Consider the following 26,559-nt stretch of genomic DNA (forward strand, 5'->3'; position numbering starts at 1 on the left):
GCGGGGCGGGCTGGGACCTTGGAGGACCGACTCTCTGGACCCCGCCCCCCCGGCCGCTGACCGACGGCGCAGGCCCCGCCCCACCGCAGCCATGGTTACGGAGGCCGCGGCGGGCCACGCTCGCCCTCGGTCCTAGTGCGCGCGCGCACTACCCGAGAGCCTCCGGGCGCGGTAACTCAGTAGGACCCTTGTACCGTACAGTTACCCTCAGGAACGCGTGGCGTTTGGGAGATGTTTGTACGTCTGTCAATTACACACGGCACATCGAGCTCTATTTTCCCCTACGGCTCTCATCATGGCTCCCCAGAGGCAGCCAAGGCTTTCGCGACCCGTGACGCTCTCGGCTACGTGTTCTTTTCCGGGAGCCACTTCCGGAGGGTGTCCCGTTGACGCTGGGATCCTGGCGCCGAGAGCCCTGAGGGGCTCGCCGGGAGTCGCTTTGCCCTCGTAATGGCTAGACTGGATTTAACGCCTTTTGGTTCCGGTTCGGGCGGACCGCTCGGTTCCCCAGAACTTCACAGGCCGAGGCTTTCTCCCCACTTGACTTACCAGATAAAAGAAAAATGTGTTCCATCCGAAGGCGCTGAAGGGAGAAAGGGAGCCTGAATTTTGTCTCAGTGCTCACTCAGCGGGTCCAGCCCTCCTCCCTCAGTGCCCCTCGACCCGTGCAATTCCAATAGAAGAAACTTAGAGCTAATGCCACCGCGGCGGGAGCCGGGGAGCAAGAAGGCGTGGGAATGAGCCGCTCGTTCATAGAGACGAACAAGGAACTGAACTGGAGTATCTCCTCCATACGAAATCTAAACTTAAAGTCCGGGGATTCAGTGGTGTTAACACCCTCCAGTTTTGTTCTAAAGGCTAAAAAAGAAAGGGCAGTAGTCACTGATGTGATAGCAAGCAGGGACACAACTGAATATAGTGTATACGGATGGAGTCCTCATAGGTTGTAACTGAGCCTCAGTCTGGTAAGAAAGGGAAAAGGCAATTCAGACAGAATAGGACGCGTGTTAGAAAGTGATGATGTGAACTCAAATTGTAGAGCCAAAATTCAAGCTAGCAGCAGACTGGGTGGAGAGGTAGGTACATGCTAGGTCATAAGGACTAGGTGTACTCCGCTGAGAAGTTTGAATGGAATTCACTTAAAGATGCTAAAGCATTATAGGATTTTTACTTGAAAAAGGCATTAACGGTTAAATTTACATTTTTGTTTGTTATTCTGTCTGTACTATGGAAGACACACGACTGGACAACAACAATAGAAGAATGATTAAAGGCACCAGAACAGTTGTTGGGAGACAACTGCTGCGCTACAGGCCAACGTGTGCTCACTGCTCAGTGGGGTTTGTTTACGTCGCCAGGGACTGTAGCCGTCCAGGCTCTTCTGTCCATGAGATTTCCCAGGCAAGGATACTGGAGTGGGTTGTCACTGCCTTCTCCAAAGGATTTTCCCCACCCAGGGATCGAACCTAGGGCTTGATGGAGGTGGATTCTTTACCCCTGAACCAAAATGTCTCTTAAATAGGTCAGTGATTGTAGGGTATGGTGAGAATAATAGAAATAATTGAAGTAAAACTGGATTTGCTGATCTTTTTTGTCATCAATACTCTTTCTATCATACATAAGGCTTTGCCTGCTTCAAAATCATGAAATTAATTACCTGTGTTTTCTTGAATGCTTTACATTTTTACCTTTCACAGCCAGATTTATTCATTTTTATGAAAGGTTTGAAGTCAGGATCAAAATTTCCCTCCCCCCACCCTTATGGATATCCAATTGACCCAGCCCTATTTACTGAAAAGATTGTCATTTGTTCTTTCCCCCAGTAAATATTTATGGCATGGTTGTTGTAAAGTAGATAACCAGATATATGAGGGTCTATTTCCAGGTTCTCATTCCATTGGTCTGCCTAATCGTGTCCCACACTATTTTAATTAATGTAGCTTTATAAGTCTTAAAGCCCTATAACTTTTTCAATATTGCAATGGTAATCTTGGCTAGTCAAAATCCTTTGTATTTACATTATTTTATACATTTTATAAAACTTATTTCCATTTGTTTATAAATTTTAGAATGAACCTGTCAATTTCCAGAAAAACAATTATAAAAACTCTACTAGGATTTCAATTGGGCTTACATTGGATCTATAGATCAATTTATTTGGGGAAAACCGACATCCTAGTATTTTTTAAAATTGAAATATAGTTAATTATGGTGTCATGTTACTTTCTGTTGTACACAGGTGATTCAGATAGATAAATATTCCTTTTCATATTTTTTCCACTATAGTTTAGTACAAGGTGTTGAATATAGTTCCCTGTGCTGTACAAGCAGTTTGCTTTATATATATAGCAGTTTGGATCTGCTAATTTTTCCCTCCTCCACTTTCCTCTTTGGTAACCATAAGTTTGTTTTCTATGTCTGTCATTGTCTGCTTTTTAAATAAGGTCATTTGTATCATATTTTAGATTCCACAAATAAGTGATACCATATGATATTTGTCTTTGCCTGACTTAACTTAGTAGATCTGTCCATACTGCCGCAAAAAAAAAAAAAAAAAAAGGCATTATTTCTTTCTCTTTTTGGCTGAGTAGCATTCTATTGTATATCTATATACCACATCTTCTTTATCTATTGATCTGTCAATGGATATTTTAGTTGCCTCCATTTTTTTTTCTGACATCTTTGTATTTCTTCCAATCCATGAATGTAATATACTTCTCCATTTATTTAAGTAGTCTTTAATTTCTCTTGGCAGTGTTTTGTAGATTACAGTGGAGAGGTCTTACATATCTTTCATTATATTTATTCATGGGTATTTGGGTTTTTTAATGCTTTTTAAATGGCAATTTAGGTTTTTAATATTCTATTTGTTTGTTGCTAGTATTTGTTGAAACACTGCTGATTTTTACATATTGACCTTATAGTCAACAATCTTGATAATTTCATTTATTATTTCTTATATGTAATTTCCCTTATTATATAATGTTTTGTAGATTCTTTTAGAATTTCGGTCATTTCACTGTCTTGTCATCTGTGAATAGATGGGTAAACGTCTTCCTATGCAGTCATTATACCTTTGATTTTTCTTGCTGGTTGTCACTGGTTTGGATGTCTACTATAGTGTTGAATAGAAGTAGTGATATGGACTTCCTGTCCTGGTTGTAACACTTAGGAAGACAGCATTCAATATTAAATGCTTTTTCTGCCTTTATTGAAATGTCCATGTGTATTTTTCTTTAGTATGTTAATATTAATTAGTTTGGTTGGTTTTCAGATGTTCTCTAAATGGCCAATATGAATATGAAAAGAAGTTCAACATCAATAGCTATATCGAGGGACAGTAAAATAATAATCTGGTATGGCAACCCACTCTAGTATTCTTGCCTGGAGAATCCCAGGGACAGAGGAGCCTGGTGGGCTGCCATCTATGGGGTCGCAGAGTCGGACAGGACTGAAGCGACTTAGCAGCAGCGGCAGCAGCAGCAAACACTCCCACCAAAATGGCTTAAATTAAAAGGAGTTCCAGTGCCCAGCGCTGACAAGGATATGGAGCACCTATAACTTTCATATATTGCTAGTAAGAGTGTAAATTGGTATTGCTACTTTAGAAAACTTTGACACTATCTACTAAAGCTAGTCATACACATACCATCTTGCCCAAGAATTTTACCAGTAGGCATATGCCCAAGAGAAAAGAATTCTTACGTTCATGTACAAAAATACTGGTTGTAGAATTACCAACAAAAACTGGAAATAATCTAAATGTTCTTTCACAGAAGAAAAATACTACAGAGCAAAGACTAAGAATAAATTATCAGTACACACAACAATATGGATGAACCTCACATACATAATATTGAGTTAAAGAAGCCAGACAGAGTACATCCCGGTAGAGTCCCATTTATATGAAGAGAAGAAACATTGTGAGGGACGTCACAGAATGACCTCGTGGCTGGGAAGGCCCATGAGAATGACTTCTTGATGTGGGAAATGTTACATATCTTGACTAGGGTGATAATTACATTAATGATTCAGGAGACCCAGGTTCAATACCTGGGTCAGGAAGATCCCCTGCAGAAGGGAATGGCTATCCACTCCAGTATTCCTGCCTGGAGAATTTCATGGATAGAGGACCCTGGTAGCCACAGCCTATAGGGTTGCAAAGAGTCGGACACAACCAAGTGACTTTCATTCAGGTGTCAAATTTTTCAAGTTACACATTTATGGCAGAAAGTGAAGAACTAAAGAGCCTCTTGATGAAAGTGAAAGACGAGAGTGAAGAAGTTGGCTTAAAGCTCAACATTCAGAAAACGAAGATCATGGCATCTGGTCCCATCACTTCATGGCAAATAGATGGGGAAACAGTGGAAACAGTGGCTGACTTTACTTTGGGGGGGCTCCAAAATCACTGCAGATGGTGACTGCAGCCATGAAATAAAAGACACTTACTCCTTGGAAGGAAAGTTATAACCAACCTAGACAGCATATTAAAAAGCAGAGACATTACTTTGCCAACAAAGGTCCATCTAGTCAAGGCTATGGTTTTTCCAGTGGTCATGTATGGATGTGAGAGTTGGATTATAAAGAAAGCTGAGCACAGAAGAGTTGATGCTTTTGAACTGTGGTGTTGGAGAAGACTCTTGAGAGTCCCTTGGACTGCAAGGAGATCCAACCAGTCCATCCTAAAGGAGATCAGTCCTGGGTGTTCATTGGAAGGACTGATGTTGAAGCTGAGACTCCAATATTTTGGCCACCTGATGCGAAGAGCTGACTCATTTGAAAAGACCCTGATGTTGGGAAAGATTGAGGGCAGGCGGAGAAGGGCACGACAGAGGATGAGATGGTTGGATGGCATGACTGACTCAATGGACATGAGTTTGGGTGGACTCCGAGAGTTGGTGATGGACAGAGGCCTGGCATGCTGCGATTCATGGAGTCGCAAAGAGTTGGACATGACTGAGCGACTGAACTGAAATGATCGTGTTTAAGATTTGTGCACTTTATGCTTAAATAAAATAGGGAGAAAATACAAAAACAAAATCAGCAATGAATGATATTTGCAATAGCATTAACTATTAAATACTGAAAATTAAACCTGACAAAATATGTACAAAACATATACATTGAGAATTACAAAATGTTGCTGAGAGATATCAAAGAACACTTAAACAAATGGAGAAATATTCTATGTTCATGAATATGAGACCCAATATTAAAATGTCAGGTCTTCCCAAATTGATCTATTGATTCAACCTGATCGCAGTCAAAATCTCAAAGACTTTTTCCATTTTATAAGTCGACAAACTGATTCTGAAATTCAAATGGAGATGTAAAAGACTCAGAATGGCCAAATAACAGGGTTGGAGAATTAACACTAGCTGATTTCAACACATCCACCTTGTGTGTTGGTACAAAGATAGACAAATCAATAGCAAAGAAAAGAGAGTCCCTAAGTAGAATCACATGAATATATACAACCGATTTGCAACAAAGGTCCAAAGGTAATTCAGGGCAGAAAAGATTGTTGAATAAGTCTTCTTGGACTTTTCAATTGAAAAGGTTGATCTTTTCAACAAATTTGATATAAAAAGGAAAAAAAAGTGAACTTCAATTCATACCTTGCATCATCTACAAAAACTAACTTAAAATGGATTCTGGACCTAAATGTTAAAACTGTAAAACTTCTAGGAAAAAACATGTCTGTGTCCTTGGGTTAAACAAAGATTTCTTAAATACAACACCAAAAGCATGCTCCATAAAAGAAGTTGATATGAGACTTTACCAAAATTTAAAAGTTTCTGCACTTTGAAGATACTTGCAAGTCATATATCTGATGAAGAGCTTGTATTCAGAATAGAGTTCTCAAAACTCAGTGATAAGAAAACAACAGTATTTTTAAATGGGCAAGAAAACTGAACAACCAAGTCATCAAAGAAGATATATAGATTCCAAATAAGCTGATGAAAATTGCTCAAAATTATTAGTCATTAGGGAAATATAAATCAAAGCCACAATGAGATATAACTACACACCCATTAAAAAGGCAAAAAAATAAAAGACCATGTAAAAGAAAATGTAGAGCAGATGAAAGCCTCATATACTGCTGAATGTAAGATCATACAACCATCATATGATTTAAGCAGGCCACTCCTCGGTACTTGTCCAACAGATATGAAAATACATATCCAATATAAAAATTTGTACAAGAATATTCATAACAGCTTTAATGATAATAGCTGAAAACCAGAAAACAACCCAAATGTCCATTTACAGATGAATGGATACACTGCAGTATATCCATGTAACATAGACTAAAATACTCAGCAATAAAAGAAATAATATGCTGAAACAGACTACAACAGGCATGAACCTGAAAAGAATTACGCTAAGTGAAACAAGCCAGACAAAAAAATAGCACATAGTGTATGATTCCATTTACATAAAATCCTAGAAAATACAAACTAATATGCAGAGACAGCAGATCAGCAGGAAGGGACTGGTTACAGACGGGCACAAGAAAATTTTAGGGTAGTGTTCACTGAACATGAGTAGTTTCACTACTCGATTAGTGATGATTTCATGAGTTTATACTATTTAAATATGTGCCATTTATTGTATGTCAGTTATAGCTCAAAAACTATAAAACAAGTTTGCAGCTACAGATAAGGACAGTCATAGGCACATAGATGGTGGTTAGCAGCTTGAGAACATGAACATGAAAATAGGTAAGAACATGTAGCTTAGTCATGTATTTAATAAATACTGAGTAACTACTATGTGGAGATACTGTGCTAGAGACCAGGTGGGTACTAAAATGACTACAGTCTTGACTTTTTATAATGTAGTGTTGGAATCATACATATCACCAGTCAGTTATTATAGTATCAGTTCAGTTCAGTTCAGTCTCTCAGTCGTGTCGGACTCTGTGACCCCATGAATCGCAGCACGCCGGGCCTCCCTGTCCATCACCAACTCCCAGAGTTCACTGAAACTCATGTCCATCGACTCAGTGATGCCATCCAGCCATCTCATCCTCTGTCGTCCCCTTCTCCTGCCCCCAATCCCTTCCAGCATCAGAGTCTTTTCCAATGAGTCAACTCTTCGCATGAGGTGGCCAAAGTACTGGAGTTTCAGCTTTAGCATCAGTCCTTCCAAAGAACGCGGCTGTGCTTTGCTGGAGCAGCTGTGAAGAGATACCCCATGTCCAAGGTAAGAGAATCCCAAGTAAGACGGTAGGTGTTGCGAGAGGCATCAGAGGGCAGACACGCAAACCTAATCACAGAAAACTAATCAATCTAATCACACGGACCACAGCCTTGTCTAACTCAGTGGAACTAAGCCATGCCATGTGGGGCCACCCAAGATGGGAGGGTCATGGTGGAGAGGTCTGACAGAATGTGGTCTACTGGAGAAGGGAATGGCAGACCACTTCAGTATTCTTGCCTTGAGAACCCCATGAACAGTAGGAAAAGTATTATAGTATAATCTGCCCAAATGAGAGAAACTAAAGGGCTCTCTGGGAATTCTCTGGTGGTCCAGTGGTTAGGACTCCGTGCTTCCCTGATGGAGGCCTGGGTTCGATCCCTGGTTGGGGAAATAAGATCCTGCATACTGCATTGTGTGGCTAAAAATATATGTTAAAAATTAAAAAAGGGCTTTATGACAGTAGTGTGGAATTTTTAAGAACTCAGAGACAGCTCTCAGAGGAAGTAATATCTAAGCTGAGGCCTGAAGAACAGATGGGTGTTAGCCAAATAGAATGAGAGCCACGGTACCAAGCAGGGTGACAGCACGTGCAGAGGCCCAGAAAGTAAAGGGAGCACACAGAGTTGGGAAGTCCAGCCCCATCAGACCCTCTAATTTCGTGTTCTGATTTTCTGTTTTCCCTAAATTAAGGCCCCCTCACCCATCCAATCACCAAGCTGTATATCCCACAGAAATCTGGGTTTGCCCTGAAAGAGGGTATCAGTCATTCTTTGGGGTAGCCAATCACATAAATTTGTAGTTAACACAAGGAGTCAAGGAAGGACTTGCTTATTCTTTCTGGATGAAGCAGCGCTTGTTTCAAGATCAGATTTTTGAAGCAGTAGAGACAGCGGTACAGAGTTCAGTGTTCAGGTGCTTTGCCAACAGTGGCTACAGGTAGACCAGTTGTGCGGTACAGTTTTGTGATTTGTTCTTAGCTATGTGACTTAGATTGACCCTGATTCTCTAGTCTTTCTATTCTGTGAACTGCACAATATTCTTCTGATGAAGTTTCTTTTATACTGAAAATCAGAATCCATCTCTGTTGCTGAAGACCAGGAACCTAAACTGACAGTTTGGTGTTCAGAAGTGTGATGCTACAGAGCACATTCTGGTATGTATAACCAGGCGGATGAAAGAGGCAGGATGGGGGACACTGAAGATGCAACACACAAGGGGAAAGGGTGACCCTGAGATAGGACATCAAACTTGCACCATCAAGAAATGTGTGCTAAAGCTGAGACGGCTTGGGAAGGGATTTCTCCCCAGTGCTCATACTAGGTGTGGCTGTGGAAGACAAGAAACCAGGGAGCCACAGCTGGTCTGAAAAAGAGGACTGCATCACCTCAAAAGGTCCCAGTCATGAAACTGGGTCAAGCAACTGGATGAAACTTTGGCTGATCTCACAGCTCCAGGAAACATGAGAGAAATCATGTTTCCTGTAGGTGTGAGCATTTTTGGAAGTACATTTATGGGCTCTACCATTCCTCCCTTATTCCTTGCTGTGGAGCCCAATTTTTGCTTGACTGCCTATCTCCCCAACACATTGACTAACTCATCCATGGTAATCCTGCATCCTTGGCCAGCCGTGGTTAGCCTTAGGAAGGAGTATATGACCAATCTAGCTCTGAAAAGATGGCTGCTCAGGGTGCTCTGGGAAAGGTTTCCTTACTGATAAACAGAAACACAGAAGAATGACTGTAGATATCTCGCATCCAATAGCAGGAGCCATTCTGGAAGCAAACCCCAAATAACTGAGGGTGGTAAAGCAGAAAGAGGGAAGCAAGCTGGTTGCTCAGGATCCCTACTGTGCTCCTGAATTAGCCAACTTGGAAACTTCCTAACAAGTTTCGTACTGTTTAATAATTGTGAATAGGGTTTTTCATTCCTTGCAATTGAAAGCATCCCAAACCTACCGCACCTGCAGAGAAGGCAGTGGCACCCCACTCCAGTACTCTTGCCTGGAAAATCCCATGGACGGAGGAGCCTGGAAGGCTGCAGTCCATGGGGTCGCGAAGAGTCAGACACGACTGAGAGACTTCCCTTTCACTTTTCACTTTCATGCATTGGAGAAGGAAATGGCAACCCACTCCAGTGTTCTTGCCTGGAGAATCCCAGGGATGGGAGCCTGGTGGGCTGCCGTCTCTGGGGTCACACAGAGTAGGACACAACTGACGTGACTTAGCAGCAGCAGCAGAAGCAGCAAACCTCCCTCATGGTGTGATTTGGAGAATAAAATTGGATGATACTGCTACTGGGATCCAGAAGAGGTGAGACCAAGGGGGAAAAAAAAAAGGTGAGACAATGCAGGCCCTCAGCTCCATCTGAGGACTGTAAGGAACCACTGAATGGCTGCTGCTGCTAAGTTGCTTCAGTCGTGTCCGACTCTGTGCGACCTCATAGATGGCAGCCCACCAGGCTCCGCCATCCCTGGGATTCTCCAGGCAAGAACACTGGAGTGGGTTGCCATTGCCTTCTCTGAATGGCTAAGTATAATTAAATATATATCTATTTCTATCTATCTATTAATATGTTCACCTGTTGCACTGGAGAAGAACGCATTGAAGGGGGACAAGGTGAAGACACAGAGACGGAGAACAGTGATCTTTAGATAAAACTTGGGAGAACTCCAGCCTTTGATAGAGTCTCTGGAGCAGCCCAAGAACAGCACTAAGAAATGACTATGAAGGTAAGAAGAGGACAGGAAAGAGTTGGCACAAAAGTAAAGGCAATAGAGACTTGAAGAAAAAGTAAGTTTTAAAAGGTTATCAAATATTGGAAAGGTCAAAAAAGAGAACTGGCAATATGGAAACTGATGGCTATTTAGTGACCTTTGCAACAGTAATTCCAGGGTAATAGGGCAAATGAACTACTACAGAGGGTTAAGAATGAATGGACTAAATGTCCATCAACATATGAAGGGATAGAGAAGATGTGGTACATATATACAATGGAATATTAGCCATCAACAAGAATGAAATAATGCCATTTGAACAACACGGATGGACTGAAAGATTGCCATAGTAACCAAAGTCAGTCAAAAAGAGAAACACAAGTACCTTATCATATTGCTTATATGTCGAATCTAAAATATGGTAAAAATCAGTAACATCTACAGAACAAAAACAGACTCACAGATAGAAAACAGACTAGTGGTTGCCAAAGGGGAGGGGAGCAGCGGAGGGGAGGAGCGGCAGTTTGGGATTAGCGGAGGCAAGCCACCCATTATAGAATGGATAAACAACCAGCTCATAATGTAGAGCATAGGGACGTGTTTTCAATATTCTGTGACATAACACAATGGGAAAGAATATAAGAAAGTGTATATATATTATATATATACACTTTGATCACCCATCTCCCCAATATACATGTATATACTAGGTTTGATGAAGAATGGAAAGTTGTAGAAAAACAGTGGAACAGAAGGGTATAAGCTAAGGGTAGTAAACAAGAAAACCAGTGAGGCCTGCCCCTTCACATTTTTCTCTGCTTCCATCTTCAGAGACAAGAATGCTCCTTTCAAAACCATATTTCAGAAAAATATTAAGTGACATGAAGAAATGAGTAAGTGGAAGTTACTACTAGGTATAGAGGTATTGGATTGAGATTTTCATTTTCTTATGTTTTTCTATGTTTTCTGAGTTTAACAACTGATCTAATTTCTAATTAGAAAACTTGTTTTTTTAAGTGTGTTTAATATTATTGTCGGGAATATTTTATTTTCTAATTTTTGGAGCCTCGTAATCCATGGTGTCATGTCTGGAAACTGCCATTTGGCATTGTAGAAAGGAAAACTGAGAAGATAACATTCTGCAAATCTTATCTGACTAATGGAAGCTATTATATAAACATTTAGTAACATTGTTATACTAGTAACATTTTCTATTAAGAAACACTTGCTTGAAAACAAAAAACACAGAATTTTTACATGATTTATTTAATAATAAACCAATTAAAGATACAAAAACGTTTAGAGGATTCCAAAATTTAAATTTTTGTTTAAATACAAATTCACTCTGTAATATGAAAACATATAACATTAGACCTCTAAACATAATGATTTTTTCGTCTACAAAAATTGCTTTTTGCTATACTAAAAAATTTGCAGGAAACAATTTTTCTTGTGAAATTAAGTGTACATTATTTACAGATGAAAAAGTAATCTAAAAAGTAATCTAGAAACATGGATATATAATGTAGATTATCTTTGTATGTAATTCCCCCTCCCCCACTCCCAATTAAAAAAAAGATCCAAAATATAAAGCAATTACAGTTTTATAGCAACTGACTACTCAGTCAGATTAGCCAATTGTCTGGGCCCTTAAAGAGCCCTGACTCTTTCAGAATAGCAGTGTATCATTTAGCACTCAGAAACCTAAGTTTACTAGTGGATCACAGTGCACAGGGGCCTAAAGAGTTAATGAACAAACTATTTAGGGAGAATTCAGGTTCATAGCAGGTTTTACAGATAATAGAAAAATGAATTTTTTAGGGCCATTAATTTTCTGTAATATTTTAGTTATATTTACATTAGGAGATAAGCTGATAATGTTTAATTGATACTAACTTTGATAAATTGATAAATTCGATAAATTGATAAACTTGATAAATTGATAAATGTAGGAGTTAGAATCATAAAATTTAGAACTAGATGGGAAACGGAGAACTAGATAGGAACTAGATAGGAGGTGGAGTCTAATCCAATACACCATTCCTCTTAGGAGGCCCAGAAGATCAAGTGGCTTGCCCAAGGTTACACAGCTAGTCAGCAGGAGAACCACTCAGGCTGATACTTTTCTATTAGCCTGCTTCTGAAACAGGTTCAGCCCTATCATGGGCACATTTCAGTTTTTAAAGTTATATTTTACATAGGCATAGCTCAACATACAGTGCAACAAACTAAAGTCAATCTAAGTGAAATCATAATTTTAACAAAGCATAAAATAGGTGTCTTGCATTTCAAAGAGTCAAGACTTAACCTTTGATACAAGTGGAATGAAAACAGCTCCTATATAAATTTCCTGATGTCTTACATTTAAGTATTGTATTTACAAAAGAATCAGAAAAGCTAATGCAATATAAAATTTTAAATGGTGCTTGTAAAATGCTTATGATATAACCACTGAAAAAAAACTCAATGTCTTCATAGTATAAAACGCCTGTTCCTTCACAACTGAATTCTGAAATATTTGGAGAACAAACAGAAATATCTGGGTTTTTCCCCCCTCATCTAACAAAGTCAAAATTAACTGTTACTAATTTTTAACAAGTAACTACAAAATGAGGAAAGTTTGGAGGATTTATCTTAGAATCAATAGTTTGCATACAATTGAAAATGTTCAATTAAAAAACAGCCATCTGTAACTCCTTTGGCGTATTCCTCAGAAGGAGCTGGGCTCCAGTAGTTCGTTTTTTATAGCTGCCTGAGAAGGAAATCCATTGGACACCACCATCACGTAAGGCTGCAGCTGCTGCTCGGCGTCTTCAGTGCCTTGTTTCTCGTTATCTTCAACCTCCTTTTTCACTTCTTCCTGTATGTGAGTTTTTGCTTCTTGAGCTTTGATAACTGAAGTGATTACAGTGCCAGGTGGGTGAGCAACCAGCTGTGAACTGTGATGAGAAAAGGTCACCATGGGTGTGGTGGCACTGAAGGACGGCGCCGAAGCCGCGCTGACGGTCCCGTTGCAGACGGTCGGGACACTGCTGGTGAGGACCTGCTGCACGTGGGCAGGGCTCAAGACGATGGAGGGAGGGGAGCCCGGCTTCTGCGACTGGAGCACCACGTTTTCTTTGAGGACTGTCATGGGCTGTGAGGATGGGATGGCTTGTAAGATGAATTTCTGAGATCCAGCAGCTGACGATGGATCTGCGCTGGCTATCACTGTTGTGATTGGCACTGTCTGGAGTGTTACCGTGTGCAAATGCTGATTCCCAGGAGACACCACCACTGGAACTTGGGCTGGAGTCTGTATGGTCCTGTTGAGATTACAAAATAAAAGTGAGGAAATAACCATATTCTACATTGTTGAAAACAACACTTGACAAGTCACTTGAACAAAACATGAGTTATTCATTTCAAATGCTCCTTCCCGTTATTGCCAATGCAACGAAAACATTGTGCCAGACCCAGCATTAAACACTGCACGTACAGAAATGGCCAACGAAAAAGTCTCAGTCCATTAACTGTAATGCCATCTGTGGGAAAATGTCTGTATAAAGCACTGTATTAACACAAATGGGGAAGCAATTTTTTGTTGAAGGAGGATATCAAAATGTTTCCCAAGGCAGTTATACATAAGCTGCCTGACAGAAAATAGGAATTTTTTTTTTTTTTTTTTGCTGCACCATGCAGCTTGTGGGATCTTAGTAACCTGACCAGGGATCAGTTCCAGCCTTTGGCAAAATGCAGAGCCCTAACCACTGGACTGCCAGGTAATTTTCGAAAATTAGGAATTTTTAAATAAACATTGGATCCACTATCATTTTAATATTTGAGGGATAACGTCATCTATAAGTCCAACCAAATTACCAAACTTCACACGATTATAATTGTTTTCAACATGTTTCGGCTCAGATGGTAAAGAGTCTGCCTGCAGTGTGGGAGATCTGGGTTCGATCCCTGGGTTGGGAAGATCCCGTGGAGAAGGAAATGGCAACCCACTGCAGTATTCTTGCCTGGAAAATTCCATGGACAAAGGAGCGTGGCAGGCTACAGTCCATGGGGTCGCAAAGAGTCAGACACGACTGAGCGACTTCACCTTTCTATTATATAGAGAAAACACTCAATTAACTAAAATTAAACAATACTTCAACCTTAAACGTATATGTGATAGAATTATTAGAAGAATTTTAATAATTCACGGCTCATATTACATAAAACAAGTCATGAATATAACTCATGAGGGTTCTTTAGGATGGCAGAGAGAACAAAAGGTAAGGCCAAATCTTGACAAAAATTAACAAAGGTTGTTTTTGAGGTGTGTTTTCTCAGCTCAAGTAATCTGCACAAATTTTAATCATAAAGATACAATTTTAACATAAAATCCAGTTTAAGTTGTTAATTCTATTTATTGAAGAAAAGAGGTACATAAATGGTATTATAAGTCAATCTAATTTAAAGTTCACAGCTGTGAAATTTATACTCATGGCTGTAGTCAATACAAAACAAATGTTGTTGAACAAACTCAGCATCTGGATCTCAACTGTGTTTCCTCTGAATTCTATAAAGCTATTTGACAAAAGGGAGAGGATTGCTACTTCAAATGGCTGAGAGCCGGATTAGTCCCCATAAATGAAATGTTAATTACTGCCTTGAGACTATCACAGGTAAATTTTAGCAAGTTACAGTTACGTGGCCTGTCTCACGTGAAAAATGAAATTCTAGAGCAGAAACCAAGTGGGTAAGGTGGAAGATGACTCAGTACAACTCAGGAGAAAGTAAGATGAAGCAGAAAGACACGGGCGAGCTGGGGCCACACCCACACACGCAGGACACCATTTCTCAGGTTCAGTTCGCCACCACAGTCCCCACTGTGAGAATCAGTCCACGCCAGGATGTCAGCAGCCCCTTTGCAGGACATTGCTAGAGGAGAATATGAGTCCAGTAATGAAGATGTACTAGGTTGGCAGGGTACGGCTAGGAATAAAGGCCAGGTATACTAATACTCTTGGGCAGGCGGTGATGAGTTGGAAGGGTATAGAGTAACTCTGGGAACTAGAGCACTTTTCCAAAATACGCTGTACCTCCCTTTTTTCCTGCCTGCCTAAAATCAGGATATCCTGGGTAGAATCTAAGCCTGCAAATGGTAGCTGACCCTACAGACTGATACCATTTTTTAAATAAAAAAGATCCAAGAGCTTCCCATGCCAAGAGCTCATGTACATGTACATACAGATAAAATAGAATTTGGCACATAGAAAGCATACAGAATGTATCTATAAATATGTATAGCCTGGCCACCAAATAAGTATTATTATCACAATTTTCCACATGAAAAAAATTAATGCAGAAAGAAGCTGAATAGCTCACATAAGGTGAGCAGTTAGATAAGCAAAGGGATCAACTACAGAGCCTATGTGCTTAACCATTACAACATACTGTCACGTAAGTCCTGAATAACTTCAAGTAAAGAGGGATACTTACTATTAGATTTGTAAACAGTAGGGAGTTACAACTCTAATATACCCACACACCCCTTTCTCTTTCCCTCTCTCAGGTATGGCATAACCAATAATCTACTTGGAAAAGTTCCATGTTGTTAATCAGGGCTACCACGAGACATTCAATGCATTTTACTGAAGTCAGAAAAAGATGGCCCTTTCCTGGGCATCTGACTGCCATCTGCCAGAAAATATATATACTGACTTAAAATACCTGCAGTGTAAATATACTGGCTATTTGAACAAATTATAAAACAATAAATTTTTACTAATAAAAAATTCAGAGATTAAAGGATTAAATATTATGCAGCCTTTTCCCAACCACAGGAATTAAAACCATTTTTTTCTTAGTTAATTATTAAACTGTCAGTTGTGTCTGCTTATAATTATATTGTACAACAAAGGTTGCATTACAGTTAACTACTTCTAAAAAGCCCAAGCTGCTTGTAACCAACTGGTACAATAGTGGTTATTTAAAATTCTTCAAACTTTCTGAAGCTAAGAAAGATATACAATATAATATTTGGCTTTTGCTAAATATCTACTCAGCTGTCAGGAAGTGTCATTTAATTGTTACAACCACCTGTCAGGTTAAATAATATCATCTTTATTTTATAGATGAGGAAACAGAATAGTTGGTTAATACAATCCAATGTCATATCCAATAATTGACAAGGGTTGTAGGGTGAGAATTTTATGCCCAACAATTCCTACTCCATTATATTGCTTTTAAAGTAACCTATAAATTATATATTGATATTTTTAGAGGCTAATTTATTTAAAAGACCCTAAGACAAACTTAGTGCTTGGAAAAACCTTGTAGAGAAACAAGTTATACTTGGTAGGTATATGGACTTCCAAGTTTACCAAGGGACAATTTTAGGAAAATACTTTACTAGAGGTTTATTTTTGTGAAGCCAAAGTTAAGATTTGTACACCTGAACATATATACCATAAATCAATTAAGAAAAGTTTAATCAATTTCAACATAGACACAGTTGGCCTTCCATACTCATGGCTCCACATCCACGTATTCCACCAACCTCCCCCAGAAATATCCAGGTGAGTCTGGATATCCCCAGGTGAAAATATCCAGCCTCACCTCCCCCAAAATTGCAGAAAGTTCCAAATTGCAAAGCTTGAATGATCTGCTACGTGCTGGCAAGTACTTACATAGCATTTATACTGTATTAGGTATTATAAGTAATCTAGAGATAATTTAAAGTATATGGGAGGCTATATGGAGGTTATATGCTAATATTAGCCATTTTACATAAGGGGCAACCTCAGATTTTGGAGTCTGAAGGGAATTCTGGAAATAATCCCCTGAGGATACTGAGGGATAATTCTATGGGCAATTGTGTGAGATAAAAAGAAATGAGTAAAGGAAAAAATGGAGAAAAAATATGTTGCTACTTCTCTGTAAATAAGTAATAATTCTTGTGATTGTGTGAATTAACTGAGAGTATGTCAGATCATTAAGTTTACTGCTTTAGACTAAATTTCTTGTATTAAAACATTATCTCCACCACTATCTCCACCTGTGACCAGGCTCCTTGGCCTCTCTTTGCGTCGGTTTCCTCAACTATAAAATAGGAATACTGAATATTACCTATACCTCATTGTGCAATAAGGATTCTATACTTTAATATATGTAAAGTATATGAAAAATAGAGTGTTTTGAAAGTTATCAGTTCCTGTTACATTAATTTAATAATTAATCTAAATTTAATTCATAAGATGCTGATTGCAGCCATGAAATTAAGACACTTACTCCTTGGAAGGAAAGTTATGACCAACCTAGATAGCTTATTCAAAAGCAGAGACATTACTTTGCCAACAAAGGTCCGTCTAGTCAAGGCTATGGTTTTTCCAGTGGTCATGTATGGATGTAACAGTTGGACTGTGAAGAAAGCTGAGCGCCGAAGAATTGATGCTTTTGAACTGTGGTGTTGGAGAAGACTCTTGACAGTCCCTTGGACTGCGAGGAGATCCAACCAGTCCATTCTAAAGGAGATCAGTCCTGGGTGTTCACTGGAAGGTCTGATGTTGAAGCTGAAACTCCTATACTTTGGCCACCTCATGCGAAGAGTTGACTCATTGGAAAAGACTCTGATGCTGGGAGGGATTGGGGGCAGGAGGAGAAGGGGACGACAGAGGATGAGATGGCTGGGTGGCATCACTGACTCGATGGACATGAGTTTGGGTGAACTCCGGGAGTTGGTGATGGACAGGGAGGCCTGGTGTGCTGCAATTCATGGGGTTGCAAAGAGTTGAACACGACTGAGCAACCAAACCGAACTGAACTAAGTCGTAAGTATTGTACCTTCTCTCAACTACAGAAAAAAAATATTTCAAAGGTCTTTGGTTTTTTAAAAAACTAGTCAAGAAAGATATAGCCAAATTTCTGTAACTTTTCTTAGGAGTGATAATATGGTTACTTGGGATGTCTGTATTTTTAAAGAGTTGTACATTGAAATATTTAGGGGTGAAATGTCACAACTGACTTGACAAATACCCAAACAAACAAAAAAAGGGCATAAATAAATATTGAGAGAAAGCAAAAAAGGCAAAGAAACAAATACCAATTGTAAATTCAGCTGGATGACAAACAGGTGGTTCAATGTACTATTTCAACCCTTCCATATTTTGAAATTTCTACAGTTAAAAGTTGGCATAATTACAGTGAAAATAAGTAGGACTTGAGGGAGGAAAATAAAATACAACCAAATGAGAGAAGAATTGTTTTAAAATCAAACAAATGATTAAGAATGTAAGGATGACACGCAAATTCGTGAAGCGTTCCATATTTTTTCAAATAGCCAAAGCTATCTTGAGAAAGAAGAATGGAACTGGAGGAATCAACCTACCTGACTTCAGACTCTATTACAAAGCCACAGTTATCAAGACAGTATGGTACTGGCACAAAGACAGAAATATTGATCAATGGAACAAAATAGAAAGCCCAGAGATAAATCCACGCACATATGGACACCTTATCTTTGACAAAGGAGGCAAGAATATACAATGGATTAAAGACAATCTCTTTAACAAGTGGTGCTGGGAAAACTGGTCAACCACTTGTAAAAGAATGAAACTAGAACACTTTCTAACACCATACACAAAAATAAACTCAAAATGGATTAAAGATCTCAACATAAGACCAGAAACTATAAAACTCCTAGAGGAGAACATAGGCAAAACACTCTCCGACATACATCACAGCAGGATCCTCTATGACCCACCTCCCAGAATATCGGAAATAAAAGCAAAAGTAAACAAATGGGACCTAATTAACCTTAAAAGCTTCTGCACAACAAAGGAAACTATTAGCAAGATGAAAAGGCAGCCTTCAGAATGGGAGAAAATAATAGCAAATGAAGCAACTGACAAACAACTAATCTCAAAAATATACAAGCAACTCCTACAGCTCAACTCCAGAAAAATAAATGACCCAATCAAAAAATGGGCCAAAGAACTAAATAGACATTTCTCCAAAGAAGACATACAGATGGCTAACAAACACATGAAAAGATGCTCAACATCACTCATTATCAGAGAAATGCGAATCAAGACCACTATGAGGTACCATTTCACGCCAGTCAGAATGGCTGCGATCCAAAAGTCTACAAGCAATAAATGCTGGAGAGGGTGTGGAGAAAAGGGAACTCTCTTACACTGTTGGTGGGAATGCAAACTAGTACAGCCACTATGGAGAACAGTGTGGAGATTCCTTAAAAAACTGGAAATAGAACTGCCTATTGATCCAGCAATCCCACTGCTGGGCATACACACTGAGGAAACCAGAAGGGAAAGAGACACGTGTACCCCAATGTTCATCGCAGCACTGTTTATAATAGCCAGGACATGGAAGCAACCTAGATGCCCATCAGCAGATGAATGGATAAGAAAGCTATGGTACATATACACAATGGAGTATTACTCAGCCATTAAAAAGAATATATTTGAATCAGTTCTAATGAGATGGATAAAACTGGAACCTATTATACAGAGTGAAGTAAGCCAGAAAGAAAAACACCAATACAGTATACTAACACATATATATGGAATTTAGAAAGATGGTAACAATAACCCTGTGTACGAGACAGCAAAAGAGACACTGATGTATAGATCAGTCTTATGGACTCTGTGGGAGAGGGAGAGGGTGGGGAGACTTGGGAGAATAGCATTGAAACATGTATAATATCATGTATGAAACGAGTCGCCAGTCCAGGTTTGATGCACAGTACTGGATGCTTGGGGCTGGTGCACTGGGACGACCCAGAGGGAGGGTAGGGGAGGGAGGAGGGAGGAGGGTTCAGAATGGGGAACGCGGGTATACCTGTGGCAGATTCATTTCGATATTTGGCAAAACTAATACAATATTGTAAAGTTTAAAAATAAAAAAAATAAAAAAAAGAATGTATGTGGATATAACTGATTCACTTTTCTGTATAACATAAACTAATACAACAGTGTAAAGCAACTATACCCCGGTTTTAAAAATTGAATGTAGATACATAGATAGTCATATAAATACACGATAATTTCTACAAGAAGAAATTGTGTTTTGGAAATTCTCTGGTGGTCCAGTGGTTTTAGTTCTTGACACTTCCACTGCCACGGGCCTAGTTCAATACCTGGTCAGGGAACTAATACCCGTCCTGTGAGCCACAAGTCACAGTCAAAAAAAAAAAGAATAAAAAATTGTGTTTTAAAGTTTGAAGAGTTAAAGTTTATATTTGTTCATTTTGTAAGTAGTCCACTTAGACAACTCATTATTCTAAAAGGAGATAAAGAATAATTATATATACTACTTCCAAACAAATTCTATGAATATGAAGGAGTGTTCTGTGTCAGACTGTGTTAGGTGCTGGAAAAAGGATAGTGGATAGAAGGTAGCTTCTACAGATTTAAATGGATAGCATGAGACAGGCATTAAAGTTACCTGAAAACCTGGATTATGTACCAGAACATGATAGAGGGAAGCAGTCAGCTTCAGCTGGAAGGAATTCTGAGCAGAGCAAGAGCTGGCAGCGGAAGCTATAGAAACTGGACAACACTCTGTCTGTATGCAACACAGACCTAACAACAGCTGCAAGAAGGCAATACCACAAATGCTGGCTCTTGACCCATTAAACAAAGGATGGCTCTGGTCAGAAACATCATATAATGAGAGGCATCGATAACACAGAAGTTGGAAAAGAAAAAAATAGGAGAAGGAGGAATCAGGCAGAGAGTCCACAGAACTCTTTTTTACCTTCTGGGCCACAAGGGAAGCCCATAGAACTCTCAGAGAATGTAAAAATGAAGATTCTGAAAGGTATACCAAAGACAGCTTGAAAATCACAGGAAGGAAGCTTTTTAATTACAACCCTTTAATACCTGGCACTGAGTCTTATTCAGAAACTGACATTCACAGTAATAAAGTATCCAATATAATACCATAATTTATTATCTTTCTGAGCTAGAGCTGTGTGTTTTTGTTGTTGTTGTTTTTCTTCTGGTTTGTTTTTATTCTCAAGGTCTAAAAAGGAACCTTTGGTCAGAGATGCTAAAAAAAAAAAACACAACTGAATCCATCCAAGAAGGGAGTCCCAGTGATCTGCATGTTTCTTATCAACACAGACAAACACAATGACAACAAAGAGTGACAAGAGCCTGGAAAACAATGGGCGGAACCAAATAATTCCAATTAGATACTCAGTCATCGTAAGTAACCAACAGAACTTAGAGGAAAACAAAGCATTAACAGGAAAACATAGTTAAATAAGTACTTGTTTAATTAAGATAGGAAAAATGTGACCTACACCCCTCACACGTCAATAATTTAAGATCATTCAATTCTCTTAAACTTGTCAAAAGTTGAATGGAGCGTACAAGGAAGCCTGAATGGTCTAGTAGGTCTGTGTTGACTCCAGGTAATGCTTACTTCAAGGTCAACTGAATAAAAATCCAGCATTTACACTTGAGAATATACAACTGTAAGACAGGAGTCAGCTAATGAAACAATCAAAAGAATCATATTTATTGGGTTTGGAATGGCTCTTATAAGTCATGTTCTAGAAATTCACAGCAGTAGAAACTAAAAAACAGAACCCTGAAAATGTCCACCTAATTTTCTGCCTTCCTCCTTTTTCCCCATTCTAAATCAGTCAAAACCAGTCACAAGTTTCTGCAAAAAAAACAGTCTAAGTTGTTGTTAGACTTTGTTAAGATATATCGTCTCTGGGGTTATGAGGCAGATTTGATCTGATTAAACCAAAAAACTATTCCTCCAACTCTGCCACTCTACAAACCTGAAAAAGAGGACCTTTGATTCCTGGACTCCCAACCTGTTTGACTATTCTGGATACTATCTGAGAAGACTGTTATCTTCCCAAGGAATAATGTGAATTTCTTAGAACTCAATGACCAAAGGGTCATTATACGTAAATTTATATTAAATTTTCACAGCTTCTAACTTTGTCCCCAAAAAGATCTGAAACAATTCCCTGGATTTTCTTATATGTGGATCTCTTCTTATATGGATCAATCAGTTATACAAAGCTATACAGGACTGATTCAAATTGGGAGAATCACATCAAGTGCTGTCAAAGTTTAAAAACAACAAATCACTGATAAAATCAGAGGACTGATGCCTTGCTGCTGAAACAATCTGTTGACTAAAAGTTCTAGCTTGAAATCTGTATCATTTTTATTTTCATTTCTGAATCCTGACACATTTAACCAATAATGACTCTTGTCAGAGCATGACACAACGATCTGCACCGGTCACTAGCTTTCTCACCTAATACTCGGAACGGAAGGATTGAGCGTCTCCTCTGGCATGCTGCTGGCTGCTTCTGCTTCTGGAACAGCTTGTACCGGCTGCACCACGTGAATAGTCCGGAAGAGCTGGGTAGGGTACGGAGCCTGTGTGGACTGTACTGTCCTCAGAGCCTCGGACGGCTGCACAGGTTCCATGGGATCTTTGGGTTTTGCAGCTTTCGAATTCCCTGGTTTCAGAACTGTAGTGGCTCCTCCTTTTATTCCTGGACTTGAAGATGCTCTCGATCGACTTGCTGGGTTCCTACTCGAAGTGGCTGTTGATGATAGTGAGGGATCTGAAGACTCTATGCTGCAACTTGGATCTTCATCATCTATATAAATAAGGTCTTTCGGCATATCCTTAAACTGATACACCAAGCGCTGACCTTCTACTTTTGCCAGAATACCCCTTTGGTAATAGTACCTATTCGAAACAGACAATTTTATCAATATTGTATTCGGTTAAACATAAACTAAAATAATATTCAACACAGCAAAACTTTTATAATCATAAACAAGAGTTTAAAGTTGGAAACAAGTGAGAAAAGGATTTCTAAATGAAGGGTAGTTATTTTCTCTTCCATAGCTTACTATAATGTCCCTACCTGTTTTAAAGTCGATTCAGTAAATCTGAAACAATTTTCTATATAAAACTTAATGATGCACAAATAGATGTGATTCAAGTTTTGTCACTGATTCTAATTAGATCAAGAACCTAACAACTATGAGCTAAAAAAATAAAATGCAAACTGTAACTAAATAGTTATGGTTTAAAAAAGTTATCAAGTTATCAGATCTGGATGTTTCCACTAAGTTTTTCTCAAACATATCCCCAGATCTTGACGATTAAATGACATGATCAAAGAAAAACAAACTAAAAGTGGGTTTAAGAGGTATCTCTGTTCAACACTTTCACAATGGTTAACATTATTCTTGAAGCATTAATTTATTCCAACGTAATATATTATACCTGAGGTTCATGCTTAAAAATGCACCCTCTTATTAAGTACCTGCATTACGAATATTTGTTATTTTGTGCTGAATTTAAGTTTAATGGCTCAAAACATAGGAGATTTGTGGTCCATGTATAATGCCTGATGATAGTTCAACATTTTCTGATCTCTTCATAAATAAAATATCCATTATTTGCATGAAGATTTTTGGGGGGAAGGAGAACATTTTCCCAGACTGAAATAATATTTTGATTTAAATACTCAGTTCTATAAGTAGTGTGGTTTTAGCACTTCAAAAGTAAGATTTACCATTTCTAAAGAAAACCCTCTGACTTTTTAGAACTTACCTGCTTTCTAGTATTTAAGAAACAATATTCTTCACACAACGAACTACAGAAATTTCACGTACCTGAGAGCTCTTCCCATGGTCTCATAATTCATATCAGGTTTGTTTTTGTGCTTGCCCCACAACCTGGATACTGCTTTAGAATCTACCAATTTAAAAATGCCTTTTTCTCGCTGGGTCCATTTGATGTATTTAGGACAAGTAGCTTTGTCCTGAAGCAGTGCCAGTAAAAACTCCCAAAGATAAATTGTGTTTCCTGAAACAAAAGCAATTTCTTTTTAACTGAACCAAAACTTTATTTGAAAGAGCACAATAAAACACAACTAAAGGTCTTATTAAGTTCCATCTATAATTATATAAAACAAATTACACAGTTCAGTTAGTACTGGTGATATAATGGTCATAATTTCTAGAGTCTAATATAGATCTTTTTATTAGTCCCACATAAGTTATCTGAATAGAGCAATCCTGCCAATTAGATTTGTGATGACCTAGGGAGAAAGCATTGTAAGAAATTTTCTTTCAGCCTCTTTAAGAACCATTATTACATAGAAGAAAAGGAAAAAGAAATGTAAAAAACCTTTCAATAGTTGTTCTTTTTATATCAAGAGCCAGCAGATTGGCCTTAACAATTTTCTTCAAATTTGGGAAGCAGTTATGAAAATATTAAAACTCCAAGACAACGTAATAAAGTGTCTATGAACCGAAAACCTAATGTAGCTGAATTCTTCCAAGGGACTCATTATTAAATGAAAGGATGGAGTATTTTGACAGGGAACTGAAAATCTCCTAATGGATTTCTTGTGCTACATTATTACCAGTATTTCTACAGAAAGTGATAACTGTGCATGTGGCAGGTGGCAGCAATAAGATCCATTTCAATAAAACCTGGTGTTTTCTACTTACAGTATGCAGATATTATTAATGGTTTCTACTTACAGTATGCAGATATTTTAGAGCAATCTGAATGTTACTTGATCTATAAACATTATAAGGAAATTACAGTAGTAGTACTTACCCTTCCCATCTTTGTTTTTCTTCTTCACAGATATGTTTGGTGTAGTGGTTGGGGAATCTGGACGTGGTGGTTTAGTTTTTCTCCCTGAAATCACAATGGCTCTACATAAATATTTGCCCTCAAAAGTGAGAGAGAATGGATAATTTAGCTGTTTATAAAAGCTTTTTTTGGTCATTTATCCTCAATTTCAGAGAAGGCAATGGCACCCCACTCCAGTACTCTTGCCTGGAAAATCCCATGGACAGAGGAGCCTGGTAGGCTGCAGTCCATGGGGTCGCTGAGGGTCGGACACGACTGAGTGACTTCACTTTCACTTTTATGCATTGGAGAAGTAAATGGCAACCCACTCCAGTGTTCTTGCCTGGAGAATCCCAGGGACAGGGGAGCCTGGTGGGCTGCCGTCTATGGGGTCGCACAGAGTCGGACACAACTGAAGTGACTTAGCAGCATCTTCAATTTTAAGTGCCAAGTATTTATACATGGACTGCATGGAAATCCAACCAGTCCATTCTGAAGGAGATCAGCCCTAGGATTTCTTTGGAAGGAATGATGCTAAAGCTGAAACTCCAGTATTTTGGCCACCTCATGCAGAGTTGACTCATTGGAAAAGACTCTGATGCTGGGAGGGATTGGGGGCAAGAGGAGAAGGGGACGACAGAGGATGAGATGGCTGGATGGCATCACTGACTCGATGAACGTGAGTCTGAGTGAACTCCGGGAGTTGGTGATGGACAGGGAGGCCTGGTGTGCTGCTATTCATGGGGTCGCAAAGAGTCGGACACGACTGAGCGACTGATCTGATCTGATCTGATTTTATACATGGAACACATATTGGTTTCTTAAATACTACTTATTAAAAGGAAAATAACTTCAGTAAAAATTTAACATTAATATAGGTTAGATCACAGACACTTTTATGTAGAAAACAATACTTTGGCTCATTTGTTAAAATGAGATTAAGTTGAAACTTTATCTTTCAGGTGACAATTCTTAAAATTTGGATGAACATACTGATATTGATAAAACTTGGGCTCCAAAATCAAGCCATTTAAGTCTGTCTGCCTCTTGGTTGGTTCTCAAATACTGGAAACTACCCAAAACTTCTAGATATAAAATATAAGGTAAAATTGAGGTTAAATTTTTGTGAACCACATACTCAATTTTTATTTTGTGTATTTTTAAACATCTTATTCTATATTTCTTTCAATTTACAGTAAACAAACTTTATGGTTATCCATCACCCAGCCCCAGACAAGTCAGAGTTAAAAGTGTATTTTGTTCAGCCTTAGTCTGGGTCAACCAACTATTCTAAAGCCGTGTTTGTGATCTCTTCTCCCTTTATCTAGAGCCACAACCTGGCAGCAATGCTGCCTATGACTTAGGTTGGGGTGATGATGCTATCTGAACAGACTACCACCCTGCATGGGAGAGACAATGGAGATTAAGCATAAATGGATGCTTCAGTTAGCACTTCTAACCATGATGTTCTTGAATTTGACTCTCTCTGATCTAGATCACAAGGGCAAATGCTGAGGTAATTTAGGGAAGTGACTTAAAAAAGAACTTTTTAGGGCTAAAGTCACAAGGTTAGTAGCAACACAAGACAAGTTCAGTTGCTCAGTCGTGTCTGACTCTTTGCGGCTGCACGGACTGCAGCATGCAAAGCCTCGCTGTCCATCACCAACTCCCACAGCTTGCTCAAACTCATGTCCATTGTGTCGGTGATGCCATCCAACCATCTCATCCTCTGTTATCCCCTTCTCCTCCTGCCTTCAATCTTTGCCAGCATAAGGGTCTTCTCCAATGAGTCAGTTCTTCACACCAGGTGGCCAAAATATTGGAGTTTCAGCTTCAGCATCAGTCCTTCCAGTGAATATTCAGGACTGGTTTTCTTTAGGATGGACTGGTTGGGGACTCTTAACTCCAACTCAACCACAGTTCAAAAGCATCAATTCTTTGGCACTCAGCTTTCTTTATGGTCCAACTCTCACATCCATACATGACCACTGGAAAAACCATAGCTT

The 26,559-nt window shown here is 39.0% G+C and overlaps 1 protein-coding gene and 1 long non-coding RNA gene across 13 annotated transcripts in view; one reads left to right on the forward strand and one right to left on the reverse strand.

Moving 5' to 3' along the window:
- Positions 1-41: 41 nt before the first annotated feature.
- Positions 42-25,765, forward strand: LOC132346739 (uncharacterized). Of its 2 annotated transcripts, XR_009496657.1 has the most exons (5): positions 42-7,209; positions 8,279-8,359; positions 9,801-9,934; positions 10,751-10,812; positions 25,516-25,765. It is a non-coding gene; the product is annotated as an uncharacterized lncRNA (long non-coding RNA). The 2 variants fall into 2 exon arrangements; XR_009496656.1 differs by lacking the exon at positions 25,516-25,765 and having other exon boundaries at positions 10,751-11,113.
- The window catches only part of ELF1 (E74 like ETS transcription factor 1), a 122,975-nt gene continuing 107,582 nt past the window's right edge, over positions 11,167-26,559 (reverse strand). For all 11 annotated transcript variants that reach the window (XM_059891971.1, XM_059891974.1, XM_059891972.1 and 8 more), the window contains 4 exons: positions 24,536-24,619; positions 23,581-23,773; positions 22,199-22,642; positions 11,167-13,224 (listed from right to left, as the gene is read on the reverse strand). In XM_059891971.1, coding sequence (XP_059747954.1) covers positions 12,630-13,224; positions 22,199-22,642; positions 23,581-23,773; positions 24,536-24,619 — 1,316 coding nt within the window. In that variant the 3' untranslated portion in view covers positions 11,167-12,629. The remainder of the gene's footprint in view (positions 13,225-22,198; positions 22,643-23,580; positions 23,774-24,535; positions 24,620-26,559) is intronic.

The sequence above is a fragment of the Bos taurus genome, chromosome 12 (genome assembly GCF_002263795.3).
Source record: "Bos taurus isolate L1 Dominette 01449 registration number 42190680 breed Hereford chromosome 12, ARS-UCD2.0, whole genome shotgun sequence".
Classification (NCBI taxonomy): Eukaryota; Metazoa; Chordata; class Mammalia; order Artiodactyla; family Bovidae; genus Bos; species Bos taurus.